The following is a 13,264-nucleotide window of genomic DNA, read 5'->3' as shown; positions in this document are numbered from 1 at the left end:
CTTGACACAACTCAAGACCCCAAAGGCCTGGCTCACCCCTCACCTACTGCTGCTTCCATCTACCCTCTCCTCCCTTGCACAGGTGCCACCAACACCCATGGAATCAGTTCAGCTAGAAGCCCCTCTTGACATTCCGTCCAACTGGAAAGCAGATCTGTGAATGTCAGCAATCTTAAAAATGTTTCATTCACAGAAGACCTAAATATAAAATGGCATCAAGTTCAACCATTCCTCCATCACTTCTAAGGCCAACATGAAACATCTCCAACATCCAAATCTCCATAGCTTCTAAATTCCTCCAGCAGTGGTGACCACACTACTGTCCTGGGCAGCCATTGACAGGACTTGAAAACTCTTATTGTGAAATAATTTTCCCTAATTCCAAACTCAACCTCCCTTGGAGCAACTTGACTCCATTCCCTCTTCTATGGCTGGCTAAAAGGGATACAAGTCTAGTGTCCAATGACTTCCGTTCAGGTACCTCTAGAGAGCAGAAAGCCAACACTTTTTATCTGAAAATTGAAAATCCCCACTTCCTTCACCTGCTCCTCATGTCGTTTGGTCTCCTTATCCTTCACCAGTTTTCCTTTCCATGTGCAAGACCCCAGCTCTCTGACCCCACAGTGTGGCCTGCCTGGGCCCAGGTAAGATGAGCACTATAGATGAACCACCACAAGACTTTAGTGAGCATGGAAGGCCATCCTAAATCACAGGAATTTCTTTCCCACGACCAGAAGGAAAGGAAAGACATAGAGATAGGCTTGGAGACATGGAGCCAAGATGGGGAGGGAGAGAACGTGATGAAATGTCCAGATCTATCACCCCGAGTACACTTACAAATCCTAGACCATCGTAATAGAGCTGTGAGGGAATGGGGCCTGTCTTCACAAAACAGCCACAAACCACAGCAACCAGTGTTGTGGAGTGACTTCACAGATGACAATTCACTGTCCAAAGCTTTGGTCATGTTGTCAGCCCTCCCTGAAAAACAACATCACCAAACTTTGTTCTTTATTACTCTCATGTAAAAGCTGCTGTCAAGGTCAGATTGACAGGGCCTCAAGAAAAGGACAGGGAATTGCAGAAATGAGGGAAGGAAAACATTCCCCTCCTGATGACTCACCAGGCTGAGCCAGCAAAGAGTTACTGCCTAAAAAATGCCCCAGGGTCAGGGGACAAGGCTGTCCCGCCCCTCCAGGACCAGCATAAAAGACGGCCAAGCACCTCTCTCCCTCACACCTTGCACCTTCTCCTCCTGCTCCTGCTGACAACCAGGTGAGCATCAAGCCCTTGAGCCTCCTGCTCCTGCCTCTTGCACCCCTCTCTTCCAGCACGCTTGGCCCCAGACTCAGCAGCCCTCACACCTCCCCACAGCCCCAGAACAGCTTCCACACTCCCTCACCCTCCCACATCACCACTCCTTGCTCCCAGCACCCCCAACCTTTCTTCCAGGGACCCTCCACACCACACCCATGGCCTGCAACAGCCTCTGCCGTCCCTGCGGACCCACCCCACTGGCCAACAGCTGCAACGAGCCCTGTGCCCTGCAATGCCAGGATTCCCGTGTCATCATCGACCCTGCCCCTGTGCTGGTCACCATGCCAGGACCCATCATGACCTCCTTCCCCCAGAACACCGTCGTCGGATCCACCTCCTCGGCTGCTGTTGGCAGTGAACTCAATGCCCAGGGACAGCCCATCTCTGGTGGATTTGGCTTTGGCCTTGGCTACGGGCTGGGAGGCCTGGGCTGCTATGGCAGAAGGGGTGGCTACATCTGCTAAAGGACCCTCAGCATCACCTCTGACACCACCAGCTCAGGGCTCTGGCAACAACTCCTGCAAGCTAAGCACCAGGGCTGGTGGTCTGTCTACTTTCACCTCACACTGGATCTCTTCAAGTTCTCTCCTTTGCCTTTTAATTCTTTTGCAGCAATAAAGTTTTCCTGCATCAAAGCCTCACGTCTCCTCTTCTTTTTGAATTCCAAAGCTCACACACCCTCACCCAGAATAGCACTGTGGGGTGGATGGCAAAGGGGCACAACACCTTTCTAAAGAAGTAGGCCTCCACCAGTAGCAACCAAGACTGGCACAGGAAGCAGGTCTGAAGGGTGACCTTCCAGAACATTACAAAAACACGTCACTTGCCCTACTCAAGGCTTTGACACAGCAATGTTCATTGCTCTGGGAAAGCCTCTCCATGCTAGCCTATCCCTGACAATATCTCCCCCCTTCAAAACTCTCAAACCATACAAACAGTCACAGTATCATCCACACTCAGAAAATCAGGAAGTGCTGTAAGTGCTTCCATCCCCTCTGCTCAAGTAAATCCAGAGAAGGATTTCCAGAACCATGGCCAGTTCAGGTTTTGATCTCCCTGGACAGAGTGACTTCTGTACCTCTTCTACTCTGTGACCAGCCTCACATTAAAAAAAAGGCTTGTTTGCTCTGCCCACGGAACTTCATCTGTTTTCACTTGTTTCATTGCCAACATTTCCTTTACATGTGCAGCACTGAAAACAGATGTGATCCCTCAGCTTCATTCCCCGCCACCAGGGATTTACACACACTGGTAACAATCCCCTTTCCAGCCTTGTCTCCTGGAAGTCTCAGTTCTCTCAGCCCTCTGTGAAAAATCCTCCAGCCTTTTAAATATCTTGGTATCTGAACTGGTCTTGTTTCACTAAGTCTGTGGGCCTCCTCTCCTGGGGTTCCCAGAAGTGCTCACACCAACTCATGTTATTTTTGAGGATGTTGAACAGTTCTGGCCAAATGGATATGACTCTTGAGCTACTTCATTTGAGGTTTGACTCCAGCTTGTCTTCAGATCACAAGGTTCCAGGTCATGTTGTTTAAAAATTATATTAATACAGCAGTTCACCTCACTGACCCTTTGTACCACCTGTAAATCCTTTCATAGTCTGGGATGATGCAGTAGGAGACAGTGCCAAAGACACTGCTAAGAGGTGGAGGTAAACACCAGCCATGGCTCCCTCATCACCCACAATAAGATTTTATTTTTCAGTCAGTAACACAGAGGTCACTAAGACATGATTTTACCCTCCAAAATCAGCTCCTCATCACCTAGCATGACCTGCACATGGAAATGCTTTCAAGGGTAAAAAATTGTCCCATCCTTGTCTGCAGGAACAGTGTCTCTGGAAAGCCATGGGTGAGGTGAAAGGGAGTCAATGCACTGCAACGGGTGGGTTCTAATTCCCAGCACAGCCACAAAGTCCAGACCATCCTGACAGGGCTGTGAAGGAATGGGGTCCTGTTGTATTACTTGTGGTTGTGGGATTTTGGTTTCTTCAGGGCCCTGTTCTTTGGGATACTCCCTCACGGGGAGTTTCCCTTATCTCAGTTCTGTTTCAGGAAACATTCTCTAAAGGCTTGCTTGCTTTTTGTTTCTCATGTTTATTTATATATAATTAAAATACTTGGCAATCTTCCCCAGATTTTTTGCACAAGTTCAACCCAACATTGCATGGCTCAGGTTGGCTTTAAGAGCACAAAATGGCCTCAAACGATGCAATTTTTTATCTTTATACTTATTTTTACTCAATTAAAAATAGACATGTAAATTATTTTTCTTAATGACTTATCACTTGTGTGTTGCATTGTGGCATCCTTTATCTAATCACTTATTACTATTCAAAAACTTCTAGGACAAGAAGATGAAGAAGAAAGAAGGAAAAAAGACAACACGTTAAACTCTTAATCTTGTCTTCTGTTTCTTAAATTAGCTTAAACTTTAAACTATAACTTTTTTACTCAGTGACTTAAGAAAACTTACTAACACACACTTTTAGCTTTTTTATTAAACTTTAACAATTGTTTTCAAGGTGTTATATGAAATTCAGTGTTTTCTAGGATGTCAGAGCTAGGTATCAGAGACAAGGACACAGTGCCTCAGACTCTAACAGGGTCCAACTTACAAAAGCAACCACAAACCAAAGCACACCGGTCCCATGAGCTGACCTCACTGATTGTCCTAGTTTAGGACGATCCCAATTTTTCTAGGTATCTGTGGTATAATTTGGTTTCTCTGACAAGAACCTTCTAAGCAAATCCTCCCAAATACCCACTCTCACTTAAAAGCTGCTGCTAAGGTCAGATGGACATGGTCACAGGAGCAGAACATGGAATTGTAGAGCTGCAGGAAAGAAAAGAGCTCCCAGTTCATAACTTGCCAGGCTGGGCCAGGAAATACTGATGCTACGCTTTTCATTCAGGTACTTTCAAAAAGTAAAAAGGTTAACTCTTTGTTCTGAAAATTGAATGTACCAAGGGTGTTCAACAGCCTCTCACATGTTGTCTTCTTATCCTGCACCACTTCTACTTTCTAGATTTCACTCAGAGCCCACCCATGGGACCCCCCAGTCTCACCTTGCAGGGCCCAAATGAGACCCTTGCCATCGATGAACCAACACAAGCCATTGGAGACAGCAGGGGAGGTGTCACAGGGATTGTTTTGCCATATCCAGTAGAAAGGACCTGGCATATAGATGGGTTTAGATTGTTGCCAACAGGATAGGAAGTGATGGAAGAGGACATCTGTCACCCACAGAAGAGCCCCAAAGGCCAGAGGAGCCTGACATAGATTTTGGGGAATGAAGACCCTCTCCACAAGACACCCAACAAACCACAGCACACCAGGGACATGGGGTGACTTCACTCATGACACCTCACTCTCCAAAACTCTGGTCACGTCTACAGCCCTCCCCAAAAAAACATCATCATCAACTGACTTTGGTCTCTAATACTTGCATTTAAAAGCTGCCGCCAAGGTCAAATGGACATGGACTCAAAAGCAAGACATGACACTGCAGAGTTGTGGGATGGAAAACACTCCCCACCTCAGAACTCACCAGGCCAGCAAAATGCCCCAAGGCCGTGGGACAAGGCGGTCCTGCCCCTCCAGGACCAGCATAAAAGCAGGCCCAGAGCCTCTGTCCCTCACACAATTCTCCTCACGCCTTCTGCTCCTGCTCCTGCTGACAACCAGGTGAGCCTCAAACCTCTGATCCTCTTGCTCCTGAACCCCTGGGCCCTCTCTTCCAGCACGCTCAGCCCCAGCCTCAGCAGCCCTCATGCCTCCCCACAGCCCCACAACAGCCTCCAAACTCCCTCACTCTCTTGCATCACCACCCTGTGCACCCCACATTCCCAACCTGCCTCACTCCCCTCTCTTCCAGGGACCCTCCACACCACAACCATGGCCTGCAACAACCTCTGCCAACCCTGCGGACCCACCCCGCTGGCCAACAGCTGCAATGAGCCCTGTGCCCTGCAGTGCCAGGATTCCCGTGTCATCATCAACCCTTCCCCCGTGCTGATCACCCTGCCAGGACCCATCATGACCTCCTTCCCCCAGAACACCGTCGTCGGATCCACCTCCTCGGCTGCTGTTGGCAGTGAACTCAATGCCCAGGGACAGCCCATCTCTGGTGGCTTTGGCTTCGGCCTTGGCTACGGGCTGGGAGGCCTGGGCTGCTATGGCAGAAGGGGTGGCTACATCTGCTAAGGGCCCTCGCCAATGCTCCTGACACCACCAGCTCAGGGTCCTGGCAGCAACTCCTGCAAGCCAAGCACCTGGCCTGATGGTCGATCCACTTGTACCTCACACCGAATTCCTTCAGCTTCTTCTTTCCCATCATTCTAATACTTCAGTAAAGTTTTCTTGCATCAGAACCTGAGTTGTCTCTTCTTCTTTTGGAATTCCAATGATCTCACATACTCACTGTGAGTAATGCCAGCACTCAAACATTATGATGGATATAAAAAGAGGAAAGAACAATTTGTAGCAAATATCTCCCCAACAGTAACAACCAACACTGACACAGGAAACAGAGGACAAGGGGGGACCTTCCAGAACATGACACAAGCCCATCACCCGATACACCAAAGGCTTTGACACAACAATTCTTTACTGGGCACTGCCCTGCCAAAATCATTCCATGCCAGCACACACTTCTTCCCAGCAGCACTCTTGAGTCCTCCCAGGACACAGAGCAGTAACATCATGCACTCTAAAGAGAGGAACAGCCACCGCTAACAACTTCATGTCAACAATTTTCAGAAATCTGTCTTGGACATTGCAGACATCATTTGAAGTAAAGCTCCACTGCGACTTTGTGATTTCTGTGCTCTGCACCAGCTGCTTTCCAGTCTCTCAGTACATGGTATGAACTGGGCCAAATGCCATTCCTGCCCAGATGCAGAACTTCAATTTTTCCACTCTTGAAATATAGAAAATTGCTTTCAACTCTACACTCCAGATGCCTCTGACAGGCGGCAAAGCCAAAAGATGCCTCAGACACTCCATCATCTGCCAGCTTGCTGAGGAGGAAACTCTCCCACTGCCCATGTGGAATGGAAGAGTCCAGGGGCTCACACCTGGCACAGATTCATAGCCTAGACCAGCCTGACTGACCTGGGATAGTTTGGGCCCCTTATCACAATAAACCCATAACCATGAGTTCCATGATGTTGACCTCACTGATGACACCACACCTCTCCAAATACTGGTAACGTCTTCAGTCCCCTTTCACATGCACCATCAACACCAGACTTTGCTTTCAAATACGCCCACTTTAAAGGAAGAAAGACTGTGATGGAAGGGGCAGCTCCTCATGTTGCAAAGCCCAGAGCAGCCTGACATGGCTGCAATGGAATGGGGCCCCTCTTCACAACACAACCACAAACTAAACCATACTACTACCACAAAATTACCTCACTAATGACATCCTTACTTCTCTTATGCTTTTGTTGTATATTCTGGTTTCCTTAACATGCACCTTCCAAGCAAATCCTCCCAGATACCAACTTTCCCTGTAAAGCAAGCACCGAGGTCAGAGGGACACAGTAACAAGACCAGTACATGACAGTGAAGGATTGCGGCGATAAAGACACTCCACACATCACAATTCACAACTTTTGCCAGAGAAAACCGACATTAGAGTTTCCATTCAGGTACCTCTACAGAGAAACAAGGCCAGCCCTATTTTTCTCAAAAGTGAACATCTGCAGTTTTTCCAACTGATCCTCACAGGTCTTCCTCCTATGCTGTACCACTTTTCCTTTCTAGATTTCACTCAGAGACCAGCAATGGAATCCCTCCGTCTCACCTGGCAGGGCCCAAATGAGACCCTCGCTATGGATGAACCAACACAAGCCAAAGGACAGCAGGAGAGGCGTCAAAGGGATTGTCTTGCCATATCCAGTAGGAACGGCCTGGCATATAGATGGGTTTCGATTGTTGGCAAGAGAATAGGGAGGGAGAGAATGTGATGGAACGGAATAGGTGTCACCTCCAGAAGAGCCCCAAAGGCCAGATGAGCCTGACTTGGCTTTCAGGGAATGAGGACCCTCTCCACAAGGCACCCACAAACCACAGCACACCAGGGCCATGGGGTGACTTCACTCATGACACCTCACTCTCCAAAGTTCTGGTCACGTCTACAGCCCTCCGCAAAAAACATCATCACCAACAGTCTTAAGTCTCTAATACTTGCATTTAAAAGCTGCCGCCAAGGCCAGATGGACACAGACTCAAAAGCAGGACATGACACTGCAGAGTTGTGGGATGGAAAACACTCCCCACCACATGACCCATCATTCTGAGACAGCCAGGAAATGCGGCCTGTAAAATGCCCCAAGGCAACAGGACAAGGCTGTCCCACCCCTCCAGAACCAACATAAAAGCCAGCCAAGTACCTCTGTCCCTCACACACTTCTCCTCACACGTTCTGCTCCTGCTGACAACCAGGTGAGCCTAAAATCCCTGAGCCTCCTGCTCCTGAGCCCCTGGCTCCTCTCTTCAGGCATGCTCAGCCCCAGCCTCAGCAGCCCTCACACCTCACCACAACCCCACCACAGCCTCCACACTCCCTTACCCTCCTGCATCACCACCCCTTGCACCTCTCACCCCCGACCTTTCTCACTCCCCTCTCTTCCAGGGACCCTCCACACCACACCCATGGCCTGCAACAACCTCTGCCGTCCCTGTGGACCCACCCCGTTGGCCAACAGCTGCAACGAGCCCTGTGCCCTGCAATGCCAGGATTCCCGTGTCATCATCGACCCTGCCCCTGTGCTGATCACCCTGCCAGGACCCATCATGACCTCCTTCCCCCAGAACACCGTCGTCGGATCCACCTCCTCGGCTGCCGTTGGCAGTGAACTCAATGCCCAGGGACAGCCCATCTCTGGTGGCTTTGGCTTCGGCCTTGGCTACGGGCTGGGAGGCCTGGGCTGCTATGGCAGAAGGGGTGGCTACATCTGCTAAGGGCCCTCGCCAATGCTCCTGACACCACCAGCTCGGGGTTCTGGCAGCAACTCCTGCAAGCCAAGCACCTGCTCTGATGGTCGATCCACTTGTACCTCACACCCAATTCCTTCAGCTTCTTCTTTCCCATCATTCTAGTACTTCAATAAATTTGTCTTGCATCAGAATCTGAGTTGCCTCCTCTTCTTTTGGAATTCCAATGATCTCACATCCTCACTGTGAGCAATGCCAGCACTCAACCATTATGATGGATATAAAAAGAGGAAAGAACAATTTGTAGCAAATATCTCCCCACCAGTAACAACCAACACTGACACAGGAAACAGAGGCCAAGGGGGGACCTTCCAGAACATGACACAAGCCCATCACCTGATACACCAAAGGCTTTGACACAACAATTCTTTACTGGGCACTGCCCTGCCAAAATCACTCCATGCCAGCACACACTTCTTCCCAGCAGCACTCTTGAGTCCTCCCAGGACACAGAGCAGTAACATCATGCACTCTAAAGAGAGGAACAGCCACCGCTAACAACTTCATGTCAACAATTTTCAGAAATCTGTCTTGGACATTGCAGACATCATTTGAAGTAAAGCTCCACTGCGACTTTGTGATTTCTGTGTTCTGCACCAGCTGCTTTCCAGTCTCTCAGTACATGGTATGAACTGGGCCAAATGCCATTCCTGCCCAGATGCAGAACTTCAATTTTTCCACTCTTGAAATATAGAAAATTGCTTTCAACTCTACACTCCAGATGCCTCTGACAGGCGGCAAAGCCAAAAGATGCCTCAGACACTCCATCATCTGCCAGCTTGCTGAGGAGGCAACTCTCCCACTGCCCATGTGGAATGGAAGAGTCCAGGGGCTCACACCTGGCACAGATTCATAGCCTAGACCAGCCTGACTGACCTGGGATAGTTTGGGGCCCTTATCACAATAAACCCATAACCATGAGTTCCATGATGTTGACCTCACTGATGACACCACACCTCTCCAAATACTGGTAACGTCTTCAGTCCCCTTTCACATGCACCATCAACACCAGACTTTGCTTTCAAATACGCCCACTTTAAAGGAAGAAAGACTGTGATGGAAGGGGCAGCTCCTCATGTTGCAAAGCCCAGAGCAGCCTGACATGGCTGCAATGGAATGGGGCCCCTCTTCACAACACAACCACAAACTAAACCATACTACTACCACAAAATTACCTCACTAATGACATCCTTACTTCTCTTATGCTTTTGTTGTATATTCTGGTTTCTTTAGCATGCACCTTCCAAGCAAATCCTCCCAGATACCAACTTCCCCTGTAAAGCAAGCACCGAGGTCAGAGGGACACAGTAACAAGACCAGTACATGACAGTGAAGGATTGTGGCGATAAAGACACTCCACACATCACAATTCACAACTTTTGCCAGAGAAAACCGACATTAGAGTTTCCGTTCAGGTACCTCTACAGAGAAACAAGGCCAGCCCTATTTTTCTCAAAAGTGAATATCTGCAGTTTCTCCAACTGATCCTCACAGGTCTTCCTCCTATGCTGTACCACTTTTCCCTTCTAGATTTCACTCAGAGACCAGCAATGGAATTCCTCAGTCTCACCTTGCAGGGCCCAAATGAGACCCTCGCTATGGATGAACCAACACAAGCCAAAGGACAGCAGGGGAGGCGTCAAAGGGATTGTTTTCCCATATCCAGTAGGAACGGCCTGGCATATAGATGGGTTTCGATTGTTGGCAAGAGAATAGGGAGGGAGAGAATGTGATGGAACGGAATATGTGTCACCTCCAGAAGAGCCCCAAAGGCCAGATGAGCCTGACTTGGCTTTCAGGGAATGAGGACCCTCTCCACAAGACACCCACAAACCACAGCACACCAGGGCCATGGGGTGACTTCACTCATGACACCTCACTCTCCAAAGCTCTGGTCACGTCTACAGCCCTCCACAAAAAACATCATCATTAACAGCCTTTGGTCTCTAATACTTGCATTTAAAAGCTGCCGCCAAGGTCAGATGGACACGGACTCAAAAGCAGGACATGACACTGCAGAGTTGTGGGATGGAAAACACTCCCCATCACATGACCCATCATTCTGAGACAGCCAGGAAATGTGGTCGGCAAAATGCCCAAAGGCCATGGGACAAGGTGGTCCCACCCCTCCAGAACCAACATAAAACCAGCCAAGTACCTCTGTCCCTCACACACTCCTCCTCACGCCTTCTGTCGCTGCTGACAACCAGGTGAGCCTCAAACCCCTGATCCTCCTGCCCCTGAACCCCTGGCCCCTCTCTCCCTGCATGCTCAGCCCCAGCCTCAGCAGCCCTCACACCTCCCCACAACAGCCTCCACACTCCCTCCCCACCTGCACCACTGCCCCTTGCACCCCTCACCCCAACCTGCTTCACCCCTCTCTTCCAGGGACCCTCCACACCACAACCATGGCCTGCAACAACCTCTGCCAACCCTGCGGACCCACCCCGCTGGCCAACAGCTGCAACGAGCCCTGTGCCCTGCAATGCCAGGATTCCCGTGTCATCATCAACCCTTCCCCTGTGCTGATCACCCTGCCAGGACCCATCATGACCTCCTTCCCCCAGAACACCGTCGTCGGATCCACCTCCTCGGCTGCCGTGGGCAGTGAACTCAATGCCCAGGGACAGCCCATCTCTGGTGGCTTTGGCTTTGGCCTTGGCTATGGGCTGGGAGGTCTGGGCTGCTATGGCAGAAGGGGTGGCTACATCTGCTAAGGGACCTCAGCACCACCCTTGACACCACCAGCTCGGGGCTCGGGCAAAATCTCCTGCATGCCAAGCACCTGGGCTGATGGTCAGTCTACTGGTATCTCACACCTAATTCCTTCAGCTTCTTCTTATTCATCATTCTTTAACTTCAATAAATTTTCCTTGCATCAGAATCTGAGTTGCCTCCTCGTTTTTTTGGAATTCCAATGATCTCACATCCTCACGGTGTGCAATGCCAGCACTTAAACATTATGATGGATATAAAAGGAGGAAAGAACACTTCCAGGGAAATATATCCCCAACAGTAACAACCAACACTGACTCAGGAAACAGAGGCCAAGGGGGGACCTTCCAGAACATGACACAAGCCCAGCACCTGATACACCAAAGGCTTTGACACAACAATTCTCTCCTGGGCACGGCTCTGCCAAAATCACTCCATGCCAGCACACACTTTGAAACATTCTCTTCCCAGCAGCAATCTTGAGTCCTCCCATCAAACAGAGCAATAATATCATACGCTTGGGCAGCATCTCCAGAGTGCAAATGCTCCCAGACCCCTTGCTATAGCAGCCTCAAGCAAGAGTAGGGTTTCCAGGACTGCGGTCAGTTCAGTTTTGGATGTCCAAAAAAAGGCATCCCATTGTCTCTTACATTCGATGACCATCCACACACACTAAAAAATTCTTGCCTATTTTCCCAAGGGAATTCCATCCATTGTCATTTGTGCACCGGCCCCATTCTCCTTCATGTGGGCACTGCTGAGAACAGCTGGGCTCTCACAAACTCCTGACATCCCCCTGCCCATCTTTGTCTCTTCAGAATCACAGCTCTCTCAGTCTCTCCTCTAGCAAACGTTCTCCAGCCCTTGCATATTTGGTGGCCCTTAACCAGTCTTTGTTCACCACCCACTTTTGTGCTTCTTCACCTGTGGAGGCCAGAACTGTCCACACCACTCCACATGGGATCTACCCAGTGCTCTAAAGAGAGGAACGGCCACCTCTAACAACTTCATGGCAAAAATTTCCAGAATTCTGTCTTAGAAATGGAAGATATCCTTTGAAGAAAAACTCCACTGAGACCTTCTGGTTTCTTTATTCTCCAGCAGACACTTCCCAGTCTCTCAATCCATAGCACAAACTGGGGCCCAATGCCATTCCTGTCCAGATGCAGAACTTCACACTGCCCACCCTTGAAATGCAGGGGATTCCACTCACCCCTAGACTCCAGACACATCTGACTGGTGGAATGACCAAGTGGTGCCTCAGACACTCCACCATCTGCCAACTTGCTGAGGAGGCAACTCTCCCACTGCCCACATGCAATGGAAGAGTCCAGGTGATCATACCTGGCACAAATGCAAAGCCTGAACCAGCCTCACCGACCTGGGATAGATTGGGGCCTCTCTCCACAACACACAGATAAAACCAAAAACGTGAGTTGCACACACTGACCTAACTGATGACACTGCACCTCTCCAAATATTGGTCACGTCTTCAGTCCCCTTTGGCACTGGCCATCAACACCAGACTTTGCTCTCAAACACTCACACTTTAAGGAAAAATGACTGCAATGGAAGGGGCAGCTCCTCATTCACGGCACAGTTGCAAAGCCCAGACCAGCCTGACATGGCTCTGATGGAATGGGGCCCCTCTTCACAACACACCTGCAAACTAAACCACACAACTGCCACAAAATGACCTCACTGATGACACCCATACTTTTCCTATGCGTTTCTTGTATATTTTGGTTCCTCTGACATGCACATTACAAGCAAATCCTCCCAAATACCAACCTGCACTTTAAAGTTGCTGCCAAGGTCAGATGGACACGGCCTCAAGAGCAGGACATGACACTGCACAGGTGTGGTGAGGAAAACACTGCCCACACCACAGTTCACAACTTTTGCTAAAGAAAACTGACATTAGAGTTTTCATTCAGGTTCCTATAGGGAATAACAAGTTCAACCCTGTATTTCTCAAAAGTGAATATCTGCAGTTCCTCCAACTGCTCCTCACATGTCTTCTTATCCTGCACCACTTTTCCCTTCCAGACTTCACACAGAGCCCACCAATGGAATCCGTCAGTCTCACCTTGCAGGGCCTGAATGAGAGTTGCGCTACGGATGAACCAACACAAGCCATTGCACAGCAGGGGAGGTGTCACAGGGATTGCTTTCCCATATCCAGTAGGAAAGGCCTGGCATATAGATGGGTTTAGATTGTTGGCAACTG

General features: G+C 49.5%; 4 protein-coding genes across 4 annotated transcripts; all 4 read left to right on the top strand.

Annotated features, from left to right (window-relative positions):
- Positions 1 to 1,472: 1,472 nt before the first annotated feature.
- Positions 1,473 to 1,781, top strand: LOC131575151 (feather beta keratin-like). The gene has a single exon (XM_058830200.1). The coding sequence runs from the start codon at positions 1,473 to 1,475 to the stop codon at positions 1,779 to 1,781; it is 309 nt and encodes a 102-aa protein (XP_058686183.1).
- A 3,098-nt stretch (positions 1,782 to 4,879) lies between these two features.
- Positions 4,880 to 5,523, top strand: LOC131575562 (feather beta keratin-like). Its single transcript, XM_058831156.1, has 2 exons — positions 4,880 to 4,977; positions 5,184 to 5,523. Exons 1-2 carry the CDS (start codon positions 4,880 to 4,882, stop codon positions 5,521 to 5,523), a joined length of 438 nt encoding a protein of 145 aa, XP_058687139.1.
- A 2,125-nt stretch (positions 5,524 to 7,648) lies between these two features.
- On the top strand, positions 7,649 to 8,286 carry LOC131575114 (feather beta keratin-like). Its single transcript, XM_058830159.1, has 2 exons — positions 7,649 to 7,746; positions 7,947 to 8,286. Exons 1-2 carry the CDS (start codon positions 7,649 to 7,651, stop codon positions 8,284 to 8,286), a joined length of 438 nt encoding a protein of 145 aa, XP_058686142.1.
- A 2,441-nt stretch (positions 8,287 to 10,727) lies between these two features.
- On the top strand, positions 10,728 to 11,036 carry LOC131575142 (feather beta keratin-like). The gene has a single exon (XM_058830190.1). It carries the CDS (start codon positions 10,728 to 10,730, stop codon positions 11,034 to 11,036), a length of 309 nt encoding a protein of 102 aa, XP_058686173.1.
- The last annotated feature ends 2,228 nt before the right edge of the window (positions 11,037 to 13,264 follow it).

This window comes from Poecile atricapillus, chromosome 2 (genome assembly GCF_030490865.1).
Source record: "Poecile atricapillus isolate bPoeAtr1 chromosome 2, bPoeAtr1.hap1, whole genome shotgun sequence".
Classification (NCBI taxonomy): Eukaryota; Metazoa; Chordata; class Aves; order Passeriformes; family Paridae; genus Poecile; species Poecile atricapillus.
Note: the sequence above shows the minus strand (reverse complement) of the source record. Positions and strands in the feature narration are given on the sequence as shown.